Genomic DNA, 27,997 nt, shown 5'->3' on the forward strand with positions numbered 1-27,997 from the left:
TTTTCCCCCTTCTCTCTCTCATCTTCTTTTCCTCTCCCCCCCGGCAACCTTGCGATACCCCTCACGGCCCTCACATTGCCTCCCGGGGCTTGAGACCTTTCTCCCTCTCCTCTTCCCGAGGTGCCCAGCTTTATGGAGGGTAAAGTAAAGTGGCCAGACGGCACGCACCCTCCCCAAGGACTCATCCCATTCCTCTCCTGAAAGTCAGGGATTTCTCCAGCAGAACAAAGCAGAGGCAAAGACGCCTGCACTCCACTGCTGTGGAAAAAGAAGCACCGCATTTCCCGCCAGTGCAGGCAGTCTGGGTCCTGCAAGAGGGCAAGTGAGAACGAAGCAGCCTTTGGGTCTGCGCTGGAGAAAAGCCGCAAACTCTGGTGTCGCCTGGGCTCCTGCCCAGCTCGCTTGCAGCGAAGGCAGTGGCAATGGTTGTGTCAAGCCCCATGGGCGGCACACACAAAGGAGGGGGGGAACCCCAGTGCCAGGCTGCCACCTCCCTCCCAGCCTCCTCACTGGCCAGGGCTGCGCCGGGAAGCCATCGACCCACCGGGAGCTCTCTGTGGACTGGAGTCCTTCGGTGGAGGTCGGGGCCTGCTGTACGGAATCACCAGCTGATCCACGGCCTTGGATGCTGCCTCCCGGGCGCACGGGGTCGATGCAGCAAGGCCAGTACATGGGTGCGACACCGGGAGGCCGCATCCAGGCCACGGATCAGCTGGTGACTCTGTACGGCCGGCCCCAAACTCCGCTGATGAGCTCCAGTCCAAAGAGAGCTCCAGGTGGGTCGGCGCGATGCTGTGCACCCAGGAGGCCGCATCCGGGACCATGGATCAGCTGGTGACTCCGTACGGCTGGCCCCGGCTTCCGCCGACAAGCTCCAGTCAAAAGAGAGCTCCCAGTGGGTCGGTGTGATGCTGTGCACCCAGGAGGCCACATCTGGGGCCGTGGATCAGCTGGTGACTCTGTACAGCTGGCTTCAACCTCTGCTGATGAGCTCCAGTCCACAGAGAGCTCCCGGCGGGTTGACGCAACGCTGTGCACCCAGGAGGCCACATCTGGGGCCGTGGATCAGCTGGTGACTCTGTACAGCTGGCCTCAACCTCTGCCGATGAGCTCCAGTCCACAGAGAGCTCCCGGCGGGTTGATGCAACGCTGTGCGCCCGGGAGGCCACATCCGGGGGGGGGGCTTTGGCATCCTCTTTTGAAAGAGGACTCTTGGGGACAAAATGGGCCAGCCCGAAGAGTCGCCTTACTGGCGGGGGGGTGTTGGATCGGGTGCACTGGCGGGGGGAACGTTTGTTCAGAAGCAGCACCTCTTCCTTTGCATGCCAATGCTGCTTCTTGGCCATCCCGATCCTGCTTAGCTCGAGTAGCCCACCCAGGAGGGTGTCGGGCGGGTTAGGAAATCCTGGCAGGTTGTTTTGTTTTGGTTGCCAAAGCCCCCTTTCTTGTTCTGCAACGGAAGGGGACAGTTTTGTGTGAGTTAAATGTATGGGCTAAAAGCTGCACTCATCCTGGTGTGTCTGCTGAGACCCGAAGAAGTATTTATCACCTGGAAAGCAGCACGGCAGGTCATATGGGCAGCCCTCGGCCGCTTCCCTCCCCTCCGCGCCTCCAAACTGATCCCCGGGCCAGAGCCTCAACTGTGATCATTGATTGGTTTGCTGTCCCTTCAGTCAACTCCCTTGTCAAGCGGCTTGTAATTGGGTGATGCTGTTAAACTCTTAAGTGGAGTTTGCCGCTGTGGCTTTTGCTCTCTGATAGCCTTCAGGGGCCACCACGGGGGGAGGGTTATTTTGCGATGGGGGCGGGTGAGAGACTGGAGGGGAGGTTATGGTGGGAGAGACAAAAACGCTTCCGAGTGGCCTCATCATGACTGCCGCCTCTCGTTACGGTTGTGGTTTTTTCGATCCTGGTGTGCAGCTCCGGTAAGTGGGCAGGTGAGCACAAGACAGTTCAGGGCATCCCCAGCTGCCCCTTTTCCTCTTGAGCCTCTTTCCAGTAACGGAGGCTCAGGATGTTAAGTGGCCTTATTGTTAGGAAGCGATGATGAGCTCATGTTGATTTCTTACCCGGAAATCCCCCATCAGAAAATATTTCTTATCATTAGTAGCATGTCTTCTTGTGACAGTTTGGGCTATACCGAGTATCAATTTTCCTCAATTTATGTCTGTAAAGTGATTTGAGGGGTGTGGTTGCTTGAATTATGATACAAGTGTTAAAGTTAAGTGCGCATCAGGTTTCTTGGTAAAAATGTATAAGGAAGGAAGGAAGGAAGGAAGGAAGGAAGGAGGAAGGAAGGAAGGAAGGAAGGAAGGAAGGAGGAAGGGACAAAGGGAGGGAAGGAAGGAAAGAAGGAAGGGACAATGGGAGAGGGAGGGAGAGAGAAAGGGAGGCAGAGGGAGAAAAAGAGAGAGAGAAATAGAGAGAGGAAGAGAGAGAGGATAAAGGGAGAGAGAGGGAGAGAGAAAGAGAGAGGGAGAGAAAAAGATTAAATTAGCAACATGGTTGTTAAGTGAATCTGGTTTCCCCACTAACCTTGCTTGTCAAAAAGTTGCAAAAGACGATCACATGACACTGGAACAATGTGACCATCATAAATATGAATCAGTTGCCAAGCATCCGAATGTAAATCACATGACCCTGGGGATGCTGCAACGGTCATAAGTGTGAAAAATGGTCATGTCACTTTTTTCAGTGCCGTTGTAACTTCGAACAGTCACTAAGCGAACTGTTGTAAGTCGAGGACTACCTGTACTTTATCATTTTTCCCTTTTTTTGGTCACGTTTTTGACACCTTGCTGGGCGACTGGTGGTACTCGGATATTACCTTATCCTAAAAGTGGTACAATGGGTGAAAAGGTTGAAAAGCTCTGTTCTAAGCAGGCAGTGTCCAAGAAATTGGGTTTTTGTAGAAGCTGTAAACAGCCATTTCTTCTTAGGAATGAAGTTGGTGCTTTCTGCAGAACATCAGTTTTGACTGCATAAAAATAGCAAAGATTTTTAGATCCCATTAACAACTAAAATGATAACTTAAGTGTGACCGACTTCACTACATGGAAGTAGTGAAGAAATACAGAAAAAATAAACCACTGAGACATGTTCAGAAGAAATTCAGGAACCACAGGTAAATAACATTTATTGAAGATAACAGAAAAAAATGCTGTGAGTTCTCTGCTCTGAAAATAAATAGTTTAAACCCTCTTTTCATTTTTCCTTCTCCCAGTGTAAAATGGCCTCTTCTGTCAGCTGGCCTGTTTTCATCTGCTTTTCATTTCCGCAACTATTCCATAACTATTACATTTTTAAATTGATTTTATCATAATTATCTTTCACAAAGTAGAGCTCTTAGGAGTAGATTCATCTGATGCAATTTTCTTTCTTGTAGTCCTCTTTTTCACAGAACTATAGAATGTAAAGTAGGAAGAAACGTTGGAGATCTTCTAGTCCAATCTCCTGACCTGTGCAGGAATCTAGTATCTCAATACTCCCAGGGTATAGTTATCCAGCCTTAGTGTCCTAGCCTTGCCGTAGGGCTTAGGCGGAAAACCAGCTGGGTGACCTTGGGCCATTCCCACTCTCCCAGCCCTTGAAAGAATCAGATAATGACGGACCACTTCTGAAATTTGCAGGGACTTGTCCAGCAATTCCACGAGTGACGACTGACTGAAAGACACATGCAAGTTTGCAATTTTAGAAAGACAGCCATGTTTTTATAGATATAGCAAGATAGCCTAGCTCAGTGTTGGCGAACCTTTTAGAGACCGAGTGCCCAAACTGCAACCCAAAACCTACTTATCTATCGCTGGGTGGGCATGGCCCATTGGGTGGTCATGGCCCATTGGGTGCGCATGGCCCATTGGGTGCGCGTGGCTGCGGTGGTCACGGCATGGCCACCACGATGTTGCTCATTGGGAGGGATGCCTGTGGGAGCCGGGCAGGGTTGGGGGAGATCCAGGGGGTCTCTGGCAGATGGGACAGTGGGCAGGAGGCTCATCCTGCGGGGTGAAGCTCGGCAAAGCAGGGGACAGGGCATGGGTGCCATTGCTGCAGGGCAAGGGAAGGCGAGGCAGGGGCCAGGGCGGGTGCTGCCTGACACCATTGGCCCCCGCACACAGCGAGTGCATGGGGATCAACTGTGTCCATCAGCAACCACAGCCTGCCGGCCCCTCGATTTTGGCACAACGTGGCTGTTTGCTGCTGGCCGCGGCCATTTTTTTTAAAAATCCCATTTATATCCCGCCCTTCTCCGAAGACTCAGGGCAGCTTACAATCTAAAGCACAAATCAATGTGCTTAGCAATAGCCTTCATTCTATGTATATGCCTGTTTATTAGGGCTTTCACCCCCCCCAGCGGCATTTTTACAAAGTCAGCTTATTGTCCCCAACAATCTGGGTCCTCATTTTACCTACCTCGGAAGGATGGAAGGCTGAGTCAACCTTGAGCCTGGTGGGACTCGAACCTGCACTAATTGCAGGCAGCTGGTGTTACTTAAGGAGGCATTAGCCCACTGCTCCACCAACGCATTTGCCACCTCGTGCATCGCACCCAATGCCACTGCCATGAGGCTGCGGAACAAGCTGGACAGAGGTAAGGAACCAATATGCCGGTTTCTTACCATCGGCTGGCTTGTTCCGTGGTCTCATGGCAGTGGCATTGGGCAGGAGGTGGCAAACGGCTGATTTCAGCGTGATGAGGCTATTTGCCGCTGGCCCCAGCCATTTGCTGCCTTGTACGTCGCACCCAATGCCACTGCCATGAGGCCGCGGAACAAGGTGGCAAATGGCCAGTTTTGGCATGACACGGCTATTTGCCGCCTCACTTATTGCGCCCAATGCTGCTGCAATGCGGCTCAGCCAAAAGCAGCTGTGGAACAAGTGGGGCAGGTTCCCCCCTCACCTGCCCATTCAGTTACAATTTGGGCGGCTCTGTAGGCAGAGCTACGAAGTTCTCGTCTCTGACACCAAAGCAGCAGGTGGAGTGCTGAAGGCTCGGGGACGGAGGGTGCTGAAATGGGTGGTCAGGCCACTGGCAAGAGCAACGCGTCTGAGCGGAAAGCAGCCTCGGAACAAGTGGGGCAGGTAAGGAAAGAAATCCTCGCTCCCCCCAGAAATTGCCTTTCTTTCCTTACCTGACTCCCAGCCCTGTGCCATTTCTCCTTCACAATCTTCCGCCTCATGTAAGGAAACAAAGGAAGTTTCTTGGGGGGGGGGGAAAGGTCAATCAATCAATTCCAAGTTCCCGATCTTTCAAGAATAAAAAAATAAGCATAAAATAGATTAGAATAAAAAATACATTTAAAAAGCGAAAGGAAAGGCAAGGATTTCTCCTGTCCAGTTGTGTCTGGCTCTAGGGGATGTACCGTATTTTTCGGACCATAAGACGCACTTTTTTTCCCCAAAAGTGGGGGGGGGGAAAACGAGGGTGCGTCTTATGGTCTGAAGGTGATCCGTATGGCCAGCCCCAACCTCCGCAAGTGGAGCACGAATCGGCACGTGCTGAGAAACGCCGATCTCACGCTCCTGCACTCTCCCTCGCTCGGTTTCAGCTTCCTTTGCTACAAGAGAAAGCAGGCTGAAACCGAAAGAAGCAGATTGCCAGGAATGCGAATCGGCTGATCTCGCGCTGCTGCAATCTGCCTCGTTTCAGCCTGCTTTCTCTTTTAGCAAGGGAAGCTGAAACCGAGCAAGGGAGTTTGCAGAAGCGCGAGATCGGCCGATTCGCATTTCTGGCAATCTCCCTCACTCCGTTTCACACACGGACCATTTCCTATTGCACAAAGACCAGCAAGGTGAGTGGCTCAGATTTTCAGTGGGAAAATGAGTGAAAGCAAACAGAGGGCCAGCTGCATTTCTGAGAAGAGAGCCCGTTTAACATCTGGTAAACAATCTGGAACTGCAATTCAGAGAGAAGGAAGTCTGCACATCACAAGGAGCCACAAGTTTGTTTTAAGTGACAAGCAAAACAAATGAGCCTCAGTAAGTTGGGCTTGACTGGTAAAAAGTTCCCAAACTGTCCCTAATCTAGTTAGCTAAGTTTCATGTTCTTTTCTCTGCTGGGAAGAGTATGGAAGGAAGCTGTCAACCAAGTGAACTTTAAAAAGGGATCCATGGTTTTGTTTTGTTTCTTTAATTCCAGACAAAGTGAAAATTCTCAGGTTACATCTGCAATGGTGACAAACCACAAGCCATGCTTGCTTATAAACGTGTTAGCGGCCCAGCCATAGTTTTTGTCTGTGTAACCGAGTCTCTACAAGACCCCCGCTGCAATCCTCTCTCGTAATTTCTCTGGGATGCAAAATAAAGAGTTGCTGGTACCCCATCTTGCGGGATTAGTGAAGGATAATTCAAACAATAACCCATGTAAAGTATTTCGAGTAATGCTCAGCATTGCCTGAAGTCCAATCCATTTAATGGTGACTGGAAGGAAGGAAGGAAGGGACAATGGGAGAGGGAGAGAGAGAGAAGGAGAAAGATTTTTTTTTCTTGTTTTCCTGCTCTAAAAACTGGGTGCGTCTTATGGTCCGGTGTGTCTTATGGTCCGAAAAATATGGTAGTTATCTCCATTTCTTAGCTGAGGGAGCCAGCATTATCTGGAGACATTTCTATGGTCATTTGACCAGCATAATTGGAAAAGGAGCCCAGATCAGGCCGCAGGGAGGTCACAAAAGTGCTTTGCGGCCATAAAGTTGGGCGGCAGAAGACTTTTTGAAGCCTCCTGAGCTGGACCAAGCTGTAGTGGGTGCAAAAGCGCTGTGAGGCCATAGATATGGGGGGTAGCCCCCTGGAAAAGACTTCCAAAGCCCTGATCCAGCTTCCAGAGGCATATTGAAGCTTCCCCCGGCTTTGGTTCCCTACTCTGTTGCAGAGAACAGAGGCCTAGTACCATGAGATCACGTGAGATAAGTAGCATGAGATCTCGCTCCACTGATCTCACATGATCTTGCATTATTTTAGGCCTCCATACTCTGCAAACACACCGAAGGCCTGGAGCAGCCAAGAAAGCAAAAGATCTCAATCTTCGCAGGGTGAGTATTGAAGGCCTGGTGTCTAGGGAGACCCGCGGCAGGGGCAGGGAGGGAGGGAATAACCAGGGTGAATGTTGTAGAACCACTGTGGTTGCTCGTAAGGGCGAACAACTGCTGTGGTGCTGCAGTACTTGTAATTTGCTCATAAGCACTAAGGGGCTTTGAACAAGCGTTAAATGAATGCTCGTAACTTGGGGATTACCTGTACATGCTAGGAAGACATATGTAGAAATTTGTGTTACACTGTTAAGATATGCTTAAAGTAATTTTGAGAATGAGAATGAAACAATAGGTAGTATGCAAACCACTTTCCTGTGCTACGATTAGTTAGAGATATGGGACTAACTACTCACGTAAAAAAGAATGGAAACTACCTAGTAAAAGCTGGAAAAGTGAATGTGCTTGATTCTTCTGATAAGGTTGAGTGATACTAAATTTATTATTGTTTTTATAATCTGAATGTAAAAGTAAACAAAACTGAAATCTATGTAGTTTTGCCTTGTATAAGTCAGAAGTTGAATCTATGTATATATAACTGTCAAATACTGCAAAATGGAGAAATCATCAAAAAAATTCCTGTAAATCTGAGCATTTTTTAATTTATGATTATAATTAAATATCTGATAATCTTACAACTGTATATGTAGCTAGTCAGGAATAAATTTCATTGAATTAAGGGAGGTTACTGAGAAGTGAGAATGATTTATAACCTAAGTTTCTATCATTAGCTAATAACCTCTTTGATTCTTCTTGGAGCTTGGAAAGGAAATTATGTGTAGCCTTGGAAGTTTAATAGTATGAATAGAAGTATTATAATTAGATTCAAATTTCATAAAATATGAAGTAGGTTTTGGTTTAGAATGTATTGTTACAATAATATTTTCTGGACTGATGTTGCAAATGATTTTGCTTGGATGTTTCTGTAATTAATTCATCCTTGAAAGACAACCTTCTGTTTGGAGAGCACTGATGGATCAAACGGATAGATATTGGCTATGACTTTAAAGAGAGACTTACAAAGATAAACTTGATGGAGTAAATATGTAGAATGTAGGTGATCAATGTTAAAATATTGGTCACTCAAAGTATGTTTGCAACACAACCTGTACATTCCTAGTTCGTATTAAACTCACAAATCATAATATAGATACTTATTTCATTATTGTATCTGTATTGTTTCTTTAATGAAATATCAATGATAAACATCAATAATCTATAAACTGTATTATAATAAATTATATGTGTGTGTGTGTGTGTGTGTGTGTGTGTGTATATATATATATATATATATATATATATATATATATATATATATATATATATATATATATATATATATATATATATATATATATATATATATATATATATATATATATATATATATATATATATATATATATATATATATATATATATATATATGTTTTCTGAGGTTTTCGCGGGTGTTTGTATGTGGATCATCTTTGGTCATTCGGGTTTTTCCCCGCGTAGAATTGAAGGTGTAGGAGCAACGTTTCGACGGAATCCCATCCGTCATCCTCAGGCTGGTGGCTTCAGCTTCCTTCTTCTGGGAGAAGCATGTGGTAGTGGCTGTTTGTTCCTCTTTTTTAAAGTGCCAGAGGGGGTGTGTTCTGTGGGTGGAGGTGTGCTCTGATTGGGTGGGGGATTAGGTGTGTTCTGATTGGGTGGGAGTGTGTTTTGAATGGTGGGTGTGTTCTGATTGGGTGGGGGTGTGTTTTGAGTGGATGGGCTGGTCTCAGTTGCCAGCCTTAGACCTGAGCTGGTGAGTTGTGCTGCTTTTGTTCGGCTTCATGTTTGTGGTGGTGCCATGTTTTTATAGGTTTCCCAAGAGACAAATAAGATGGTCTGGTACACCCATCTCTTTAAGAACTTGCCACAGTTTGTTATGATCCACACAATCAAAGGCTTTAGCATAGTCAATGAAGCAAAAGTAGATGTTTTTCTGGAACTCTCTAGCTTTCTCCATGATCCAGCGTATGTTGGCAATTTGATCTCTAGTTCCTCTGCCTCTTCGAAATCCTGCCTATACTTCTGGTAGTTCTCGATCCACACACTGCTGGAGTCTAGCTTGTAGGATTTTAAACATAACTTTACTAGCATGTGAAATGAGTGCAATGGTGCGATAGTTTGAACATTCTTTGGCACTGCCTTTCTTTGGAATTGGAATGTAAACTGATCTTTTCCAATTCTGTGGCCACTGTTGAGTTTTCCAAATTTGCTGGCAAATTGAGTGTAGCACTTTTACTGCATCATCTTTTAAGATTTTGAATAGCTCAGCTGGAATACTGTCACCTCCACTAGCTTTGTTGTTGCTCAGTTTTTCTAAGGCCCACTTCACTTCACATTCTAGGATGTCTGGCTCGAGGTCAGTGACCACCTCATTGTGATTATCAGGGACATTAAGCTCATTCTTGTATAGTTCTTCTGTGTAATTTTGCCATCTCTTTTTAATCTCTTCTGCCTCTGTTAGGTCCCTGCCATTTTGGTCCTTTATCATGCCCATTTTTGCATTAAACGTTCCCTTCATCTCACCAATTTTCTTGAAAAGATCTCTGGTCCTCCCTATTCTATTGTTTTCTTCTATTTCTTTGCACTGTTCATTTAAGAAGGCATTCTTATCTCTTCTAGCTATTCTCTGGAATTCTGCATTCAATTGGGCGTATCTTTCTTTTTCTCCCTTGCCTTTCACTTCCCTTCTTTCCTCAGCTATTTGCAAAGCTTCCTCAGACAGCCATTTTGCTTTCTTGCATTTCTTTTTCTTTGGGATGGTTTTAGTTGCTACCTCTTGTACAATGTTGCGAACCTCTGTCCATAGTTCTTCAGGCACTCTGTCTATCAGATCTAATTTCTTAAATCTATTTGTCACCTCTACTGTATATTCAACAGGGATATGATTTAATTCATACCTGAGTGGCCTAGTGCTTTTCCCTACTTTCTTCAGTTTAAGCCTAAACTTTGCAATGAGAAGCTCATGGTCTGAGCCACAGTCAGCTCCTGGTCTTGTTTTTACTGACTGTATAAAGCTTCTCCATCTTTGGCTGCAGAGCATATAGTCAATCTGATTTCTGTGTTGACCGTCTGGTGATGTCCATGTGTAGAGCCGTCTCTTGGGTTGTTGGAAAAGAGTGTTTGCTATGACCATCGTATTCTCTTGACAAAATTCTATCAGCCTGTGCCCTGCTTCATTTTGTACTCCAAGGCCAAACTTGCCTGTTATTCCGGTTATCTTTTGGCTTCCTACTTTAGCATTCCAATCCCCCATGATGATAAGGACATCATTTTTTGGTGTTAGTTCTATAAGGTGCTGTAGGGCTTCATAGAACCGGTCAATTTCATCCTCTTCAGCACTGGTGGTTGGGGCATAGACTTGGACTATTGTGATATTGAATGGTTTGCCTTGGATTCGAACTGAGATCATTCTGTCATTTTGAGGATTGTATCCCAGTATTGCTTTTTCTACTCTTTTATTGACTATGAAGGCTACTCCATTTCTTCTGAGGGATTCTTGCCCGTAGTAGTATACCTGATGGTCATCTGAATTAAATTCACCCATTCCTGTCCATTTTAATTCGCTGATACCTAAGATGTCGATGTTCAGTCTTGTCATCTCTTGTTTGACCACGTCCAGCTTTCCTTGATTCATGGATCTTACATTCCAGGTTCCTATGGAGAAAAAATCTTTACAGCATTGGACTTTCCTTTCACCACCAGACACATCCACAGCTGAGCGTCCTTTTGGCTTTGGCCCAGTCGCTTCATTCTTTCTGGCGCTACTAGTACTAGCCCTCTGCTCTTCCCCAGTAGCATATTGGACGCCTTCCGACCTGAGGGGCTCATCTTCCAGCGTCATATCGTTTTGCCTTTTGGTACTGTCCATAGGGTTTTCATGGCAAAGATACTGGAGTGGGTTGCCATTTCCTTCTCCAGTGGATCACGTATTGTCAGAACTCTCTGCTATGACCTTTCCATCTTGGGTGGCCCTGCATGGCATAGCTCATAGCTTCATTGAATTACGCAAGCCCCTTTGCCACGACAAGGCAGTAATCCATGAAGGGGAAGTAGAAGAATAACTACTTTTAAATATGAAGAAGCTACTTGAACAATTTGTAGACTGAATTTTAATCAGTGACTCTGGTAGAAAATTAAAAATCTATGCAGATGAAATAATTCAAGAAATAGTAATAATCACAGACCTGGGGTTGTCACAAGAATTTATGCTCAATAATTTATTCACTCCTTTCATATATAGTACTTCCAAATCTGAGAAAGACTCCTGATGTTTTACAGTCATCAGTTTTTTAATTAAAACACCCACGGTAAAATGAACCAGCAAATGCACAATTAAATAATTGTCATAATTAACATAACTGAACAATAATTGATTAATAATATAAAAACTAATGGTATCAATATATTAACTACTACATGCTCAGTTGAACTGTTCCACCTTAAACAAATACTGAAATGTTGTTAAAAGATGGGACAAGATTCACTTCTAAAAAAAGGCTGGTCCATAAGTCCAGTTTTTAAACACCTACTGGTTTTAGTTCCCTCCTTACTCTACTTTATTAAAGAGGTGATTAACTAACAAGCGTTCCCGAGATAATAGTACTGGGTGAGTTGATTTTAGTTGTAGAAGGCAGTTCTGGTGGTATTTTGAAGTAGGATGGTCTGAGAGAGTGATTAGCCCGAAATCACTCTGTCAGTTTCTATGGCTGAGGAGACACTGGTTTAACAGCTTAACTGTTATATCACATTTATGTTCCAGAAACCTATTAGCAATCAATGTAGGACATGCAGCACAAGAATAATGTGGTTTTGGTGGTAAGAATCCAGTAAGTGGGCCATTGCATTTTGTAGTATCTACAGTTTCCATGTGGTTTTCCAAGGATTCCTTTGTATAGCACACTACCATAGTCCAAATTAATAATGATAAGAGTGCTAGTTACAACTGTATAGTCCATATAGTTTATAAATCTGCAACTGATTCAGTCTACAGAAGATAATCTATTCTGTTTCTTTCTATCTCTGTCTCTTTGCTGTAAATTGGATTGATAGAAAAATGTCCCTGATGGTTTCCAAGCTCTGAAAATTTTGAAAAGAAAAGTTGAAAAGAAGTTTATTCTATTTTTTTTAATTTTCAAGGGTATTATTATATAATAAATATTTTTTGCAGGTCATTTGAATAATTTATCTTGCATTTTTTTAAAATCCCATTTATATCCCGCCCTTCTCCGAAGACTCAGGGCGGCTTACAATCTAAGAAGCACAAATCAATGTGCTTAGCAATAGCCTTCATTCTATGTATATGCCTATTAGGGCTTTCGCCCCCCCCCCCCCACCAAGCGGCATTTTTCCAAAGTCAGCTTATTGCCCCCAACAATCTGGGTCCTCATTTTACCTACCATGGAAGGCTGAGTCAACCTTGAGCCTGGTGGGACCTGAACCTGCACTAATTGCAGGCAGCTGGTGTTACTTAAGGAGTATACACTGCTTATCAATGAGTTCTTCCTATAGAACCTTTTCCCCAATTGCAGTATTTATCTGCTTTGAAGACTAAAAAGACTTTTTGGTATAAAATAAACTAGGGCATAAGTTTACTCATTACACTGGGTGGTACCAATACCTTATTATCATACTGCAAGCCAGTTTAGCACACTTGTTTGCAACTGAATCCATGTAAATATGTATGCAAATATTAATGAGTGAGAAAAGATAGGAATGTTAGTTCAATTCAAACACAATTTTATATAACATTCTTCTTTTAAACTTCATTCAAATTGTAATATTTTTGTATGTAGTTTGCAAGGAAAAATAGCTTTAAAAACTAACTTTTTTTGTAGGTTAACTGAATCTTCTGGATATTTAACGGATGGACCGATAAATTATAAATACAAAACTAAATGTACATGGTTAATTGAAGGATAGTAAGTATATTTTTAATTAATGTTGATTCTACATTGTAGCGCTTAAGAGATATCTGACAAAGGTATATGTAAAAAAATTGTTGAGTTTGCTATAATTGTTTGCAAAGATTTTACCAACTTTTGATGATTTTCTAAAGAACTCTTGATACACCAGTTAAATTTCAGGAAAAAAATTGAGAAATTTACTGTTGAGAGTTAAATATGAAATGCAGACAAGGAATATACGACTACTTCTACTTCCACAGAAGCACTATAGTTGATGGTCATATCTACCCACTACTTATGAGCTTAACTGGCTGCACAAATGGACCTACAAAGTTAGTTGCCATGAACAATGTCCAGCAATGCCTGATACTGAGAATTATTAGTTTGTCCTAGCTGCTGTTGCATAATACAAGCTCTCTTTGGCCCGATAATCGCCTAAAGGTGTCTGATGTCAATATATATTTTGTTCGTATCTTTGGTTTTCATATTAATCAATATAGCAGTTTCAAATAACAGAGATTGATTTTATTACTGATAAGGTAAAGATATTTTGAAATTGGCATTCTTATAAATTAAAATAATGCTAGTTTGAACTAGTTTATTCCTTTTTGATAATTTTCAGGCCACATTTGAATATTCAATGAATTGAGCTACATTGTTTTATATAATAGCCTAATAGCATCATCTATACTTTAAGCCACATTTTCTGAGTTTAAGCATCAGGGCAAATGTGTTATAATAAAGTATAGTTTGCTGTACAAGGTGAAGGAAAGAGTGTAAGAGTAAAGAGACACCATGTAGGTAAAAAGTCTGTTTCTAGACATTCCTATGTGTGAACCAGCAAATTTAGTTCCACAGATTCAGCATATTGACTGGATTTTCTCATCTGCAAGTAAAATAAATGTCTAAAATTTATGTAGTAGTTGTATACACATACACACACATATTACAATTTAAAAACTGCATAATCATAAAATGGACAGTGGCATTTGCATACAAGTCTTGCCTTTAATCCTGTACTGACATCCTTATATGTGTATTTCATTATAAAATGTGCTATTTTCAAGTGCTTTTTCCTGTTTTTCTCTTCTAGCCCTAATTCAGTTTTAAGATTAAGATTTAATCATTTTGCAACAGAATGTAGTTGGGATCATATGTATGTTTATGATGGAGATTCAATCTATGCACCTTTAATAGCTGTATTTAGGTGAGTATTTCAGCTTAATACCTTTTATTACATTAAATACTTTTAAACGGGATTTCAATATCTGGACAGACTCGAACACTGGGCACTATCTAACAAAATGAAATTCAATGGTGAAAAAAGTAAGGTTCTACATTTAGGCAGGAAAAATCAAATGCATAGGTATAGTATAGGTGGTACCTTGCTCAATAGTAGTAACTGTGAGAGGGATCTCAGAGTCTTAGTAGACAATCACTTCAATATGAGCCAGCAGTGTGCTGCAGCTGCCAAAAAAGCCAACACAGTGCTAGGCTGCATTAACAGAGGGATAGAATCAAGATCAAGTGAAGTACTAATACCACTTTACAATGCTTTGGTAAGGCCACACCTGGAATACTGCATTCAGTTTTGGTCACCACGATGTAAAAAAGATGTCGAGACTCTAGAAAGGGTACAGAGAAGAGCAACAAAGATGATTAGGGGGCTGGAGGCTAAAACATATAGGGAACGGTTGCTGGAATTGGGTATGTGTAGTTTAATGAAGAGAAGGGTGAGGGGTGACATGATAGCAGTGTTCCAATATCTCAGGGGCTACCACAAAGAAGAGGGAGTCAAGCTATTCTCCAAAGCACCTGAAAGCAGGACAAGAAGCAATGGATGGAAACTAGTCAAGGAGAGAAGCAACCTAGAACTAAGGAGAAACTTCCTGACAGTTAGAACAATTAACCAGTGGAACAACCTGCCTCCAGAGGTGGTGAATGCTCCAACACTGGAGGTTTTTAAGAAGAGACTGGACAGCCATTTGCCTGAAATGGTGTAAGGTTTCCTGCCTGAGCAGGGGGTTGGACTAGATGACCTCCAAGGTCCCTTCCAACTTTATTATTATTATTATTATTATTATTATTATTATTATTATTATTATTATTATTATTATTATTATTATTATTATTATTATTATTATTATTATTATTATGTAATTCCTCCTCTGTCACCTTTTTAAAGATCCTTCTTTAAAGTATCCATTTTAGTATCCTCCACTTTGAACCATTTTTAGCAAACCCATCATTTTTAAATTTTACCCTGGTTTTCTTGCATATAAGAAAGAAAGAGAAAGAAGAGAGAGAGAGAGATGGAGAGAGAAAGAGAGAGAGAGAGAGAGAGAGAAAGAAAGAAAGAAAGAAAGAAAGAAAGAAAGACTATTCTTTCTGTCACTTGGGATGGAGGGCAAACTCTTGTTTCACCTTGTAAAAAAATGAAAACAAGTCACATGTGAACTTATTAAAACTGGGTAGAGGAACAGGTTTACTTGTTAAAGACCCTTCAGAAGGAAATAGACAGTGCAGTAGGTCAGGAAAAAATTGCTACAGAGAACAAAAATGTAGCTGGAGGAAAAGGGAATTCCTTTCACAGTGTGCAACCGGAATAGAAATGAAGTATAGCAAGTGAACCAGACAATGCTGCTAGTGCTGCTATTGCAGCAAGATTGGAAAACATCACTTTGGATTTATAGCAAGAAAAGAAGGTGGTTGTTGCTTTTTTCATGTACTGGATACAGATGGAGAAAAATATGGGATGCTCCCATTGAAAAAGCCTTGGTGGCAACTTGGTTATATAGATCACACTTAAGGCAACCTGTGCAAGAATTATGTCTACACTGTAAACCTGAATCTTAGAAATCAAAACATATATTTAAAAGTTGCTTCTGTGTACTGATTTGAATTCTTAATTTTTTTGCCTTTATGCATTTTGACTATATTATTTTATGGCAATCATTTCTTATTTTTAAACTGCATTACATGGAAATCAGACATTTTTAAAAAATTAAAATCATTTAGAAATTCAGACTAATTCAGTATGCGGAATGTGTTTTGTTTTACACACTACAATGGAATGCAGTTTTGCAATGCTTCCAAATTATGCTAAGAACTCATGTGATTTGTTCAAATCCCCAGCCTTTGACTGTTTATTAAAAATATATAACTCTTATGTTTAAAATTCTGCAGCGGACTTATAGTTCCAGAAGTGCATGGAAATGAAACTGTACCTGAAGTAGTAACTACATCTGGCTATGCACTGCTACATTTTTTTAGTGATGCTGCTTATAATCTAACAGGATTTAATATTTTTTACTCGTAAGTATTTCTTATCAATTATGTTCCTGTTAATTAATCGGCAGAGATGTATTTCTTTTTGTAAGACCTGGAGCTTAAAACTTTTGAAATAAGCTTATGAAAACTTGATTTTTGACAAGAATGTATGTAACGCATATGCAGCTTTAAAAATGTTAATGAAGAGGAATTCCATCAACAGTTAAGAGTTCTTTAAAGCAGCGGTCCCCAACCTTTGTAGCTTGGCAGACCGGCTGCAGGTGAGAGGGGAACTAGGCCTCAAAGGTTGGGGACCATTGCTTTAAAGAACTCTTGACTATTGATGGAATTCTTTGCATGAGTGGAGCTGAGTGAGCATGTGTGCATCGGGCTGCCACTTGCACTGCCTGGTTCTGAATAGGCTGTGGGCTGGAGGTTGGGGTCCCCTGCTTTAAAGAATACTTAATAATTCTGAGTTTAATGTATTTGTTATTGCAGGTAGTCCTTGTTTAACAATGGTAGTCAGCTGAAAATAGTGCCCTTGACCCCCTGACTTTAAAATTTGTAAAAACAAATTTCAAATGAAAACTTTCTAATTTCTGATACTTTTTCTTCCATATTTACTTCTCATGGAATATTTTGCTCTTTTAACGAAACTGAAAAGTGAGATTTTATTTATTTATATTTCATATTTCTTAACAGCCCATCTCCCTTGGAAAATCAAACCTCTGTGCTGATCCTACTTGTATTTCTTTTGCTACAGTGGGACAGAAATGCCAAACTCTTACAAAATTGGAATGATACAGAAGATTGTGTTTTCAACCCATTATTGTTCTTGACTTATTTCTTCTTCATAGATGTGCTTTAGTATTTAGTAGGCTAATAAAATGTTGTGGGAAAAGCATATAAATACAGCTGATGAACATCTTGTCACTGATTTCTGGTTTTGTTGCTTGGTAATTTTAAGTAGTCTGAAGGCTCCTGTTTGTAATTACGAGCTTATTTATATAAAAAAAAATAACTTGAACATGTAAATAATGATTATTTCTTCTGATATTGTTCATTATAGAATTAATTCATGTCCTAATAACTGCTCAGGGCATGGGAAATGCACAACTAGTGGCTCAATACCAAGCCAAGTCTATTGTGAGTGTGACAAGTATTGGAAAGGAGAAGCCTGTGATATCCCTTATTGTAAAGCTAACTGTGGAAGTCCTGATCATGGCTACTGTGATTTGACAGGAGAAAAACTCTGTGTCTGCAATGATAGTTGGCAAGGTAAGTTAACATTTTTGCTAAAATGTATGTGAAACATGAGGTTTATATCTGTCTGTCTGTCCTCAAGTTGGGATAGACTAAAATAGTAATGAATATACTACAGTTGATTCTTTGTTTAATTCACCTTCTCTAAGAACATGCAAGCTCCTGGCTTTAAAGCTTGATGTACTTAGATGAACATTCCTTAGCTATATTCATGATTATACGGCTATTCTGATTTAATAATTCTAGGAGAATTTTGTGAATATCCTGGCATTATAACAGAACTGTACAACTAGAACAAGCTGTTTAAGCCATTGAATCTATTCAGGATGGATAGATAGATAGATAGATAGATAGATAGATAGATAGATAGATAGATAGATAGATAGATAGATAGATAGATAGATGATAGATAGATAGAATTCTTTATTGGCCAAGTGTGAATGGACACACAAAGAATTTATCTCTGGTGCATAAGCTCACAGTGTACACACAAATAACAAAGTGATAGGTCATATAATCATAGATCAGAATTGCAATCATTAATCTTAAGTTACAACAAATGATAAACATAGATACCAATAGGAGAAGGTAGTAGGAAAGATGAGAAAATAGGAAAGATGAGATGGGAAGGATAATAGCAATACAGCCTACTACATGGTTAAATATCTTAGGCCTAAGACAGTGCTGTGGAAATTAGGTGTTAGTAGAGTGATGGGATGGGGGAAAAACTATATTTGTGTATAATTGTTTTAGCATGCAATGCCCTGTAGCAGTATCCAGAGGGGAGAAGTTGAAAAATTTTATGTCCAGGATGTGAGGGATCTGTAGATATTTTCTCAGCCCTCTTTTTGCTTTGTGTAGTATAAGATCCTCAAAGGAAGGCAGGCTGATTGCAATTGTTTTTTCTGCAGTTCTAGCTGTCCATTGAAGTGTGTACCTGTCCTGTTTAGATGCTGTGCCAAACCGCACAATTACTGCGGTACAAATGACAGAATAGGAATCAAAATGAAAGCATCTCTGTCAGCTCATCACTTACCTGGCTAATTGGTTCCCTATCTATGTGATAATATTGTTAACAGGTGTTTTTTTTAATATTTAGTTGGAATCTGTCTTCTGTAAGTTAAAATTTGCTATTCCATGTCCTCTATAGAACAGATTTTGACCTTCTTATGCATGATATTTAATCAGATGTTTAAACAATTCTGCATGCCCCTCTCAGTCTTCTCAAGTCTTTAATATTCCCAAATTCTTCAACCTCTCTGTCTTTTTTAAATTGAATCTATTACGGTAACCTGTTCCAGTTTTTTTGAATCCTTAAAATTTGTTCCTTGGAGTAAGAGAGAGAGAGTAATAAAGCTTGGATCTGAACAAAGAAGAGCTAGTCAATTTCAAGATCTGAAGACTTTGCGTATATCAAACCAACCTAAAAGTGCACTTACCTTTTTGTAGACAAATTACATAGCTGATTTATGTTCTGTTTATAATCTGCTGCTCAGAGGTCTTTTTCATAAGTTTTCAGTTTTCTCTGATCAATTTTGCTATTTCCAATCCAGTTCTATTAATATAATTTTATGGTTATTACTGTCTTCTATAGTCTTAGATGTCCCACCTACTTTTACGTTATTTGATAAACAATTCTTCTGCTTTTTCATTCAAATAAAATAATTGAATAATAGGGATCCCTTCCTTCAGACCTTCAGAAGCTGTTTAATACCTCAGTCCAGTTTGATTATCAGCCAGTTATGCTGCATAACTTTTAAGCCAGCAATATTGCCATTTAATTGTCATAATGACCAGCCAACCTTAGCTAGCTCAGAATGTCATGGGTTCTTTGTCAGAAGCTTTACTGAAATCATGCTACTGGATTCCATATTATGATATGAAAAGTTACTTTATTAAAAATTTAGTTCAGCAGAGCTTGCTCTTCACCAATTCACGTTGAGTTATCACTAATCTTAAAAAAACTTATAAGCTTTAAAAAGCTTATATTTTTATGATCTGTTCTGGAATATCAGTTGGTTTATTGCTTCCTTGATCATACTTTTTTGATCTTAGAAACAATATTTCCTTTCCTCCAGTCTTCTGGCATTTCTCCAGTTTTCTGAAATATAACTTTTCAAATAATACTATTGCAGTAGTGCTATTTAAAACAGTCCTCAAATAACACCTCATACCATACGGTTCATAAAATTTTTACTATTCCATCAATACCATAGAGATGCAATTCATATAATTCTGGAGATTTAAATTCATTCAGAGTGCATAGTTATTCTCTTACTTGTTTCTGTCAAGTTTCAATCCTGTCACTTCATGCTTTTTCCCCAGTGTAACAAATGCAAATACCTTGCTGAGGGAAAAGGCACACTAAAACAAAGTAGAAAAACAATGCAGAACAAGGCTTCTTGAATTCTTTCCAAGTCTTTTACCAATGGTGGCAAAGAAGATGTCTGTATTTTATTTTGTGTAATGACGTAGTAAAGACTGCTTTGTCTACTGCTGAGAGTAGTTACATATGCGTTGCCTCTGTATGGCTTTTACTGTTCTGTTATGTTGTGTCTGTATATTTTTGTGTATGTGCTGCACTGGAAAGCATGAACTTCATATACTCTATTGTGAGCCTATGGACAGGTTCACACAATAGAGTTTGGGTTTTGCTGAGCATGATCTGTAAACTCAACAAAGAGGAGTTGTGTAAAGAGGAGCAAACACAATGGATTCTAGATTTCTAGACTTATAGGATTAATGGCTTGCATGGATAACGGTACAAAAGAGCCTTGGAAATGTAAACTGTGTTGATAATCAGTTTCATGCTTTGGAAGGAAATGGTACTTAATATAAACAAGTGTAACTGGTTATATAAGCAGCTGGCTTTGCTTTTTAAGGATGTAATAATTTTATATAATGTAGTGACATTTATTGAAGTTAAACATGTTTGGAGTCTAGAGACCATACAATACTTTCTTGCCAACATTCATTACTGAATGAAAGCTCTGTTTCAATTAAAGGCTAGTGAAAATAAATTTGTAATTTTTGTCCTGTTCAGGTTTCTAGCCCTTATGAAATCTATAAGAACCCCTGCTTTATGTAATTTATATCAATTCTCTTGGATAGGAAAGAATAACAAGAAATTGAGTTAGCTTTGCCTTTAATAGAAAAACATAAACTTTCAAGCATTCCTAATTGTGAACAGCTGAATGTCTATACTCTATAGATTCCAGATATAACCTAGGTCTAAAAAATGGCATTCTTTACTAGTTCTAGAGACCAACAGGGATTGCAACCTAGTTGGCAATCTTATGCCAGCAGAAAAATGGGTAAATAGCTAATTATATTTGAAAATGTTTATGAAATGTTTATCTTGTAGGGACGTGTGATGAAAAATTACTCCTCCTTAGCACTTTAGTTCTTGTGTGAGAGGTAACATTTTCTCCTTTGAGCTTTACATGTTGAAGAAAATCTGTGCTATACTATATGAAGCAATGAGGAAGACAAATCTGCTTCTGTCATACTATTCTGCTTCTTAGAAAGGGAAACAATTTACAGATTTCCTTTAATTAGTGCTTTGCATACTTCTTCCATCAAAATGAAGTGTTGCTCTGATGCTCATATGGTTGTCGAAACTAGGTTGTAGCTGGGTTCATCAGCTCACAAAGTACTAATACAGTTTTTTTGGGTTTTGTCTAAACAAAAGAGCTAATAGGCATTGCTTAAAATGGCTGATTTTGATTTATGTTTGTATGAATCCAGTACTGATAGCATTCATAAGGGAATTTTATTGGAAAGAAGGCATAACGAGGGAAGGTATACCCTGTGGATAGGTTCACACATTCAGCTTTGTGATTTGTAAACTATGTTCAGTATCTTAGTGCACATTAGAAATAATGACATTCTTTCTTTCCCACATTGCTACTTGGGAAAGCTACTTATTTGGAGGGAATTCTTCACACTTTGAAAAGGAATTGGAGGGAATTGATAAGCATGTTCCAGAATTACTCTCAAGAGTTTATTTCCTTTTTATGAGGCTGGGCTGTTTGAAAACCTTTTTGTTTTGGGGCAGCGTGTTTTGGGTAATTATGTTTTTTTGTGGTATGTAGGAAAACACTTTCTAGAATCTCATGCACACTAATTGAATAATGCTTACTCGTTAGATTGATTTTGTAGATCTTGGATGCTTGTAACTGACCAACTGATTTATTGTATATTTAAGTTTTACACTGTATTTTAAATGAATTGCATTTGATCTGTATGGAAATTTGACATACTGAAGATGAATGCATTTCAATTCTCAGCTCTGCAAACTGATATGAGCACAAACTATTTCAGAAAAATTACCTTCATGAAATAATAGACCCAAAGAGATTTGCTCCAGTCAATCAAAAGAAGTATTGGAACCAACCCCCCCACAACATAGGTACCATGTTCATAAGAACACCATAGAACATTAAAGATTTAGTCATTAGCCAGTTCATTTCCTTCTTTACACACAGATAGAAATTTTCATCTTCTCTCTGTTATTTGGTAGAAGGAGATTTAATGCTTTCTTTCCCAGTTCATTTTTCTCCTTCACCCAGCTATGGCTATGTCCTAAAGAAAAAAATGACATCATTGAGGTATGGTTTTACTGGTATAATTCATAAATTAGTTTAGAAGATTGCCTTGACCACAATTTGAACTGGTTTATAGAAAGTTAACTGAACTGTGGCAAGGTGTCTGGAAGTGTAGATTCATCCCCCTTTGTCTTCTAGAGAGATAACTGTTTTCACACGATTTTGTGACATTTATTGCTATTTCATTTGCTGTGAGGGTTGAATGAAAAGTAATGCTTCCATCTCCACAATGTTAATTTAAATAGGCATATTTTAATAAAATGAAACAGGGAAATAATCCTTGAAATCAACTCTTTTGTTACTGCATTTACTTCGCCACATAATCACCACCATTTGCTACATGCTTCTACCAACGATGGACAAGCTTTTTAAAGCTGTCACAAAAGAACTCCACACTTTGTCTCTTCAACCAGGTCCTGACAATTTTTTCCACCTCCTCATTTGGGTGAAACAAATGCCCATGAAGATACTCCTTCAATATTGGGAGAAGGTGGAAGTCAAATGATGCCAAGTGTGAACTTTATGATGGATGGGGTAAGACAATGAGATCCAACTTCACAATTGTCTTTTGAGTGGCTTATGAGGTATGAGGCCTAGAGTTGTCATGGTGCAGCAAAATTTCTTTTTTGTTATTCCAACTCTGCTTAATAATTATTTTAAAATTTTGGTGTTACAATGTAGCACTCAGGCAGGTTCAAATAAATGTGTGTGAAAAACATCATATAAGATCCCAAGAAATGTAAGCACAAGTCTTCTTGTTGAAGATTAGGTTTTGAATTCTTTTCTGCCGGTGAAAATTTGTGATAATATTCCACGGACTCACACTTTGTTTCCAAGTCAGTGATGAAGCCATGTTCTAACAGCTGTCATTTCTTCTTGTGAAGCTGTGAAGAAATTCTTTACCTTCATTCTTGTACAAATGCTGACAAATGTCAACTCTTGACATTTTCTTTTTGCCATCAGTATGTGAGGAACCCATCTTGAATAAACCTTCCAATATTTAGGAACATCAGTTATGTGACCCATGGGTTCATGTGAAATGCCAAGTTTGATGGTAGCTGCTCTGTGTCCATCAGTTGTCCATAAACAGTTCATCAACCTTTCTGATGTGAAATTTGTGCTGTTTCAGGTTGTCCACTTTGATCTTTATCATTTGTGATAAAGATCACAAATCCACTCTTCCCAGTATAATTGTTTGTCCCAGTGATGCATAGTATTAATATCAAAACAGTTATCATAAATAACCTTCATTCAGTGGTGAGTTTCAATCAGAAGGATTTCCTTGGCAGTCAAAAGTTCAATCAGTGTATTGCTTAAACTGCAGCAATGAGCATATCATGAAAAATGACTTCAGAACCTTTTTGCACAGCAAATTGCTGCCAACTGAAGGAAAGAACCAATGTGAAAGAACATATCAGAGCTTCCAATACATCACTACTGTCAACTGCTTTTGACTTGCAACATTGGAGTCATTACTTTTTATTCAACCTTCGTATATTTAATAATCCAAAATTTGAAAGAAAGTTTGCTGTATTATAATTGAAGCTGCTAACTTCAACATTAATAAAAATCAGTATTGGTAGAATCTTATTGTAAATTATTTATAGCCCTGGAGCTGGCAGTATTTTATTCATGAATTGCTATTTCATTTTACAGATATTTGTAAAATAATTATTCCATTCTTGCTATCTCTCTCTGACAATTTTTCAGATATTTTGTATTTTTTTCTATTTGCAGATTGAGATGAACTTGTGACAATAACAATGGCAACTGTTTAACATCTGTTCTTTTTAAAAAAATCTTTTGTGGCATGCTAAGATAAATTGTAGCTTCCACTGAAAAAGAAAGGGAAATTCCATTAATGAGATGCCTGAGCAGAAAGAAGGAGGGGAAGAGACATCCTAGTCTGTATTGTTTCTGTCAGCTCCATTTGAAAAATGGATGGAAGTAGAGAGAGTAATACAGACCTTTTAGCTGGTGAGGAATGCTCATGGCATCTCCAGACCCATGGAAGAAGGAACAGGAGATAGTACAGGTGAAACTCGAAAAATTAGAATATCGTGCAAAAGTTCATTTATTTCAGTAATGCAACTTAAAAGGGGAAACTAATATATGAGATAGACTCATTACATGCAAAGCAAGATAGTTCAGGCCGTGATTTGTCATAATTGTGATGATTATGGCTTACAGCACATGAAAACCCCAAATCCACAATCTCAGAAAATTAGAATATTGTGAAAAGGTGCAATATTCTAGGCTCAAAGTGTCCCACTCTAATCAGCTAATTAAGCCATAACACCTGCAAAGGGTTCCTGAGCCTTTAAAGGGTCTCTCAGTCTGGTTCAGTAGGAATCACAATCATGGGGAAGACTGCTGACCTGACAGTTGTGCAGAAAACCATCATTGACACCCTCCATAAGGAGGGTGTCGAGCCCTTCGGGTTCGACAAACTTGCCGGGAGGGGGATTCGGCTCGCAGCCCTCGGCAACAGCAGCGGCCACGCCCACACTCGTCAGCTGTCCGGCGGGCGAGCTGCCGTTCGTCGCCGAAAGCCCAGCCGCTCCCAAGCTCCCCAGCTGACCGGCGGGCGAGCAGCCGTTCGTCGCCGAAAGCCCAGCCGCTCCCAAGCTCCCCAGCTGACCGGCGGGCGAGCAGCCGCACGACGCCGAAGGCCCAGCCGCTCCCAAGCTCCCCAGCTGACCGGCGGGCGAGCAGCCGCACGACGCCGAAGGCCCAGCCGCTCCCAAGCTCCCCAGCTGTTCGGCGGGTGAGTAGCCGTGCGACGCCGAGAGCCCAGCCGCGCCCACACCCTCCAGCTGTCCGGCGGGCGAGCGCCGGACCCACGGGCGTGCCGCAATCTGAGAGGTGGCTGAGGGCGGTCGTGAGTGGCTGCAGGAAGGCTACGCCGGGGCAGCCAGCCGGGAGATGGCCCGCGCCGGCACAGTCAGCTGCCAGGCGGGCAGAAACTGAGGGGCGGCCAGGGATGCCCGCTGATAGTCGCGCAGCTCGGTCAGCTGAGCGACGGTCCAGAACAGCCACGGACGGCCGCGGAAGCAGCACAACACTTTCTGGAGCTGACGACGGCCTGGCGGTTGTGACTATGGGTGATGGCCTTACGGACCCGGTGGCTGTTACTGCGGACACGCCGGCAGCGACGCGGGGTGCTGAACAGCTGCACCCGGACCTTGGGGGCTGCCAGGGGGTCATGGGGGTGGCGCGGGGAGATGCAGTGGTGGAGGGGAGCACGCTCAGGATGTTAGGAGGGGGATGGGCTTGTACTTACCTTCACGCTGGGAAGCACGGTGCCGGTGGAGGGAGCTGGGCGTGGGTTGAAGGAGTAGGGGGGTGGAGTATTTACGCAGGCCAGGCGGATGCTGGTCTGCACGGGGGAGGGGTGGAGTCTAGGGGTGGGGCTGCTACCTAGTTACAGGTTCAGAATAAAAGGTGCGTTGAGAGCGTGTGGCTCTCAACGCTGACTTTGTTAAGGTATAGAGGTCCTGCTATTAAAGGTACTCTTTCCAGTCATCCGTACTTCGTCGTGGTTTTTCCTGTGGGCTTGTCGATCCGGCGAAGACGAGGAGTTGACAGTAAGTCAGCGTTCAATTAGCACAGCGCTCCTTCTGTTGGGCTTTGATTTCTGCCTGCCTCCATGGCTGAGGGGACCCAGGGTGGGGTGCCTGTGGCAGGAGAGGAGGGGCCAGCTGGGGTTGCTGTGCCTCCTGAGGGGGGGGACTTGGCAGAGGCCCCACCTGTGGTTCGGCCTAAGGTCCGGGACCTTGGACCAGCGCCAAAGGAAGCTGAGGCCTCGGAACCAGCTGTTCAGGAGAAGCCTGGGGATTGGTGGCTCAGCCCTGTTTTGAGTCGGCCAGCGGCTGGACAGAACCAACCGTCCAGAGGGAAGGGGTCCCTCGGAGTGGAGAGAGCGTCGTGCCACCGACGAAGGAGGAGAGGAGTGGAGCTACACCACGGCTCCTGGCAGCTACACGATGGACATCCTGAGGGACCATTTCGGAGAACCTCGGCCGTGGACCCCTAGTGACAGCGACCTGGAGACCGGTAGATGGACACAAACCAGGGCCGACCAGGAGCGCAGAAGCCAAACCCGGTTCTGCTTGGCGAGTCCCCGCTTCCGGGCCCCGCAGGCTCCTGGTACCCCGCAGGTCCCGGGCCTTCCGCTGCCGGGACCGGTGGCTGCTCCTGACTTGGGGCCCCCAGGACCTGGTAGAACAAGACCGGGGGGTGCTGTACCCGCAGGAATACTGGGGTGGCAACAACCAGGGGTTGCACAGGGGCTGGGAGGCCCGGCAGGTCCTTGGGGAGGGCCTGCGGGCTGGGGCCCACCACCGCTGCCCGTAACCTTTGATGGCAACCCCGATCGTTTGGCCCTGTTTCTTGGACAAGCCATCCACCATCTGGACCAGTATGGTCCTTTGTATACATCCCAGTGGGGGATGGTGATGGCCGTCACTACGGCATTGCAAGGGGAGGCGGCGGCTTGGGTGGCGAACCTCTACGGCGACCGTGCCCGTGAATTGGGGGACGTCGGCCTTTTCCTCGAAGCTCTGCGAATACGCTTCGAGGATGTGACGCGCATGCATCGAGCGGAGGCTGAGATCGTTGGCCTGCGGCAGAACGGCCGTCCAGCGACAGTTTATGTGCAGGACTTCCGTGAAGTGGCCGGCAGGCTCAGTTCCTGGCCAGAAAGGATGCTGGTTCACCAATTCCGGGCCGGTCTGGATGATCACCTACGGGCTTGTATCGTCCGGGGAATTCCTTCCAGGCTTCAAGACTGGCTGCGGGTCGCGGTTGAGCTGGATGTGGCCTTACGGAGTTGTCAACGTCGTGTACGGCCCGTAGGAGACTCCCGTCAGGTCCCGCCAAGGGCACAGGGCCAGGTGCAGAAGCCGTCGTCTTCGTCGCTGGGTCCTACCGCCCAGCCCCCGCGGTCCGTTTTGCGGTGCTTCAGGTGCGATCAACCAGGGCACCGCGTGGCCGCCTGCCCAATACCTGCATCCCGGGTGGTCGCGGCAGCAACCCCGGCAAGGGGCACAACCCCCGGGCGCTTTGCAGAGCGTTCCCGGGCTTCTCGGCAGGCCGTGGAGTTAACACCAGGAGGAAACGGCCAAACGGAAGGGGACAGTGGCATCGATGTAGACGTGGAGTTGTACGGGCATGGGGAGAGACCAGAGGAGGACCCCATGGTAAGTGCCTCGGTTAGCCCATTTGCAGTCCCGGTTACGTTAACAAACCCCGCCACGGGGGAGGTGGTGGTGGTTAAGGCTTTGATTGATTCGGGCAGCACGAGGTGTCTAATCAGCCGGAAGGTGGTGGCTAAACTGGGTGTTAGGGTGGTACGGCTAAGGAATCCAATACGGTTCCAGCAGGTGGATGGGTCCCTTCTGGGGGGGGTACCTATCACCCATGTCACAGAACTCGTGCGGCTGGATATGGGGGAGCACTGGGAACGGTTACGGTTCATCGTGGTGCCCTCCATGACGGAGGAGGTGATTCTGGGGCTAACGTGGCTGGACAGGTGGGGCCCGACCATCTGGTGGGAGGGGGGTTGTCGACACCTCCGCCTAGGGGTTGGGCCACAGCCCCCTGATCATGAGCAGCCAGGGCCGTCTGGCCCGCCAGGGAAGCTGGAGGAGAGGTGCAGGGCTGGGGCAGAAGTACACGTACCACCAGAGTACGCCGAATTCCTCGAAGTGTTCAGCGAGCAGGAATGCGACCTCCTGCCTCCCCATCGACCGACGGACTGCGCGATCGAGCTGGAGCCGGGGGTCAAACTTCCTAAGCCCCGGATGTATGCCATGACCCCACGGGAGATGACAGAACTCCGAAACTACATTGACAAGAACCTCGCACGGGGGTTCATACAACCAGCTCGCTCGCG

General features: G+C 42.9%; 1 protein-coding gene across 5 annotated transcripts in view; it reads left to right on the forward strand.

The window, feature by feature from the left end:
* ATRNL1 (attractin like 1) overlaps window positions 1-27,997 on the forward strand; it is a 563,323-nt gene that overhangs the window by 28,231 nt on the left and 507,095 nt on the right. For all 5 annotated transcript variants that reach the window (XR_014026511.1, XM_081328305.1, XM_081328307.1 and 2 more), the window contains exons 2-5: window positions 12,893-12,976; window positions 14,055-14,168; window positions 16,148-16,276; window positions 17,301-17,509. Coding sequence is in view for 4 of the 5 variants with exons in the window: in XM_081328305.1 (XP_081184431.1) it covers window positions 12,893-12,976; window positions 14,055-14,168; window positions 16,148-16,276; window positions 17,301-17,509 (536 nt within the window). In the remaining variant the exon portion in view is untranslated. The remainder of the gene's footprint in view (window positions 1-12,892; window positions 12,977-14,054; window positions 14,169-16,147; window positions 16,277-17,300; window positions 17,510-27,997) is intronic.

This window comes from Vipera berus (genome assembly GCF_964194415.1).
Source record: "Vipera berus genome assembly, chromosome: 5".
Classification (NCBI taxonomy): domain Eukaryota; kingdom Metazoa; phylum Chordata; class Lepidosauria; order Squamata; family Viperidae; genus Vipera; species Vipera berus.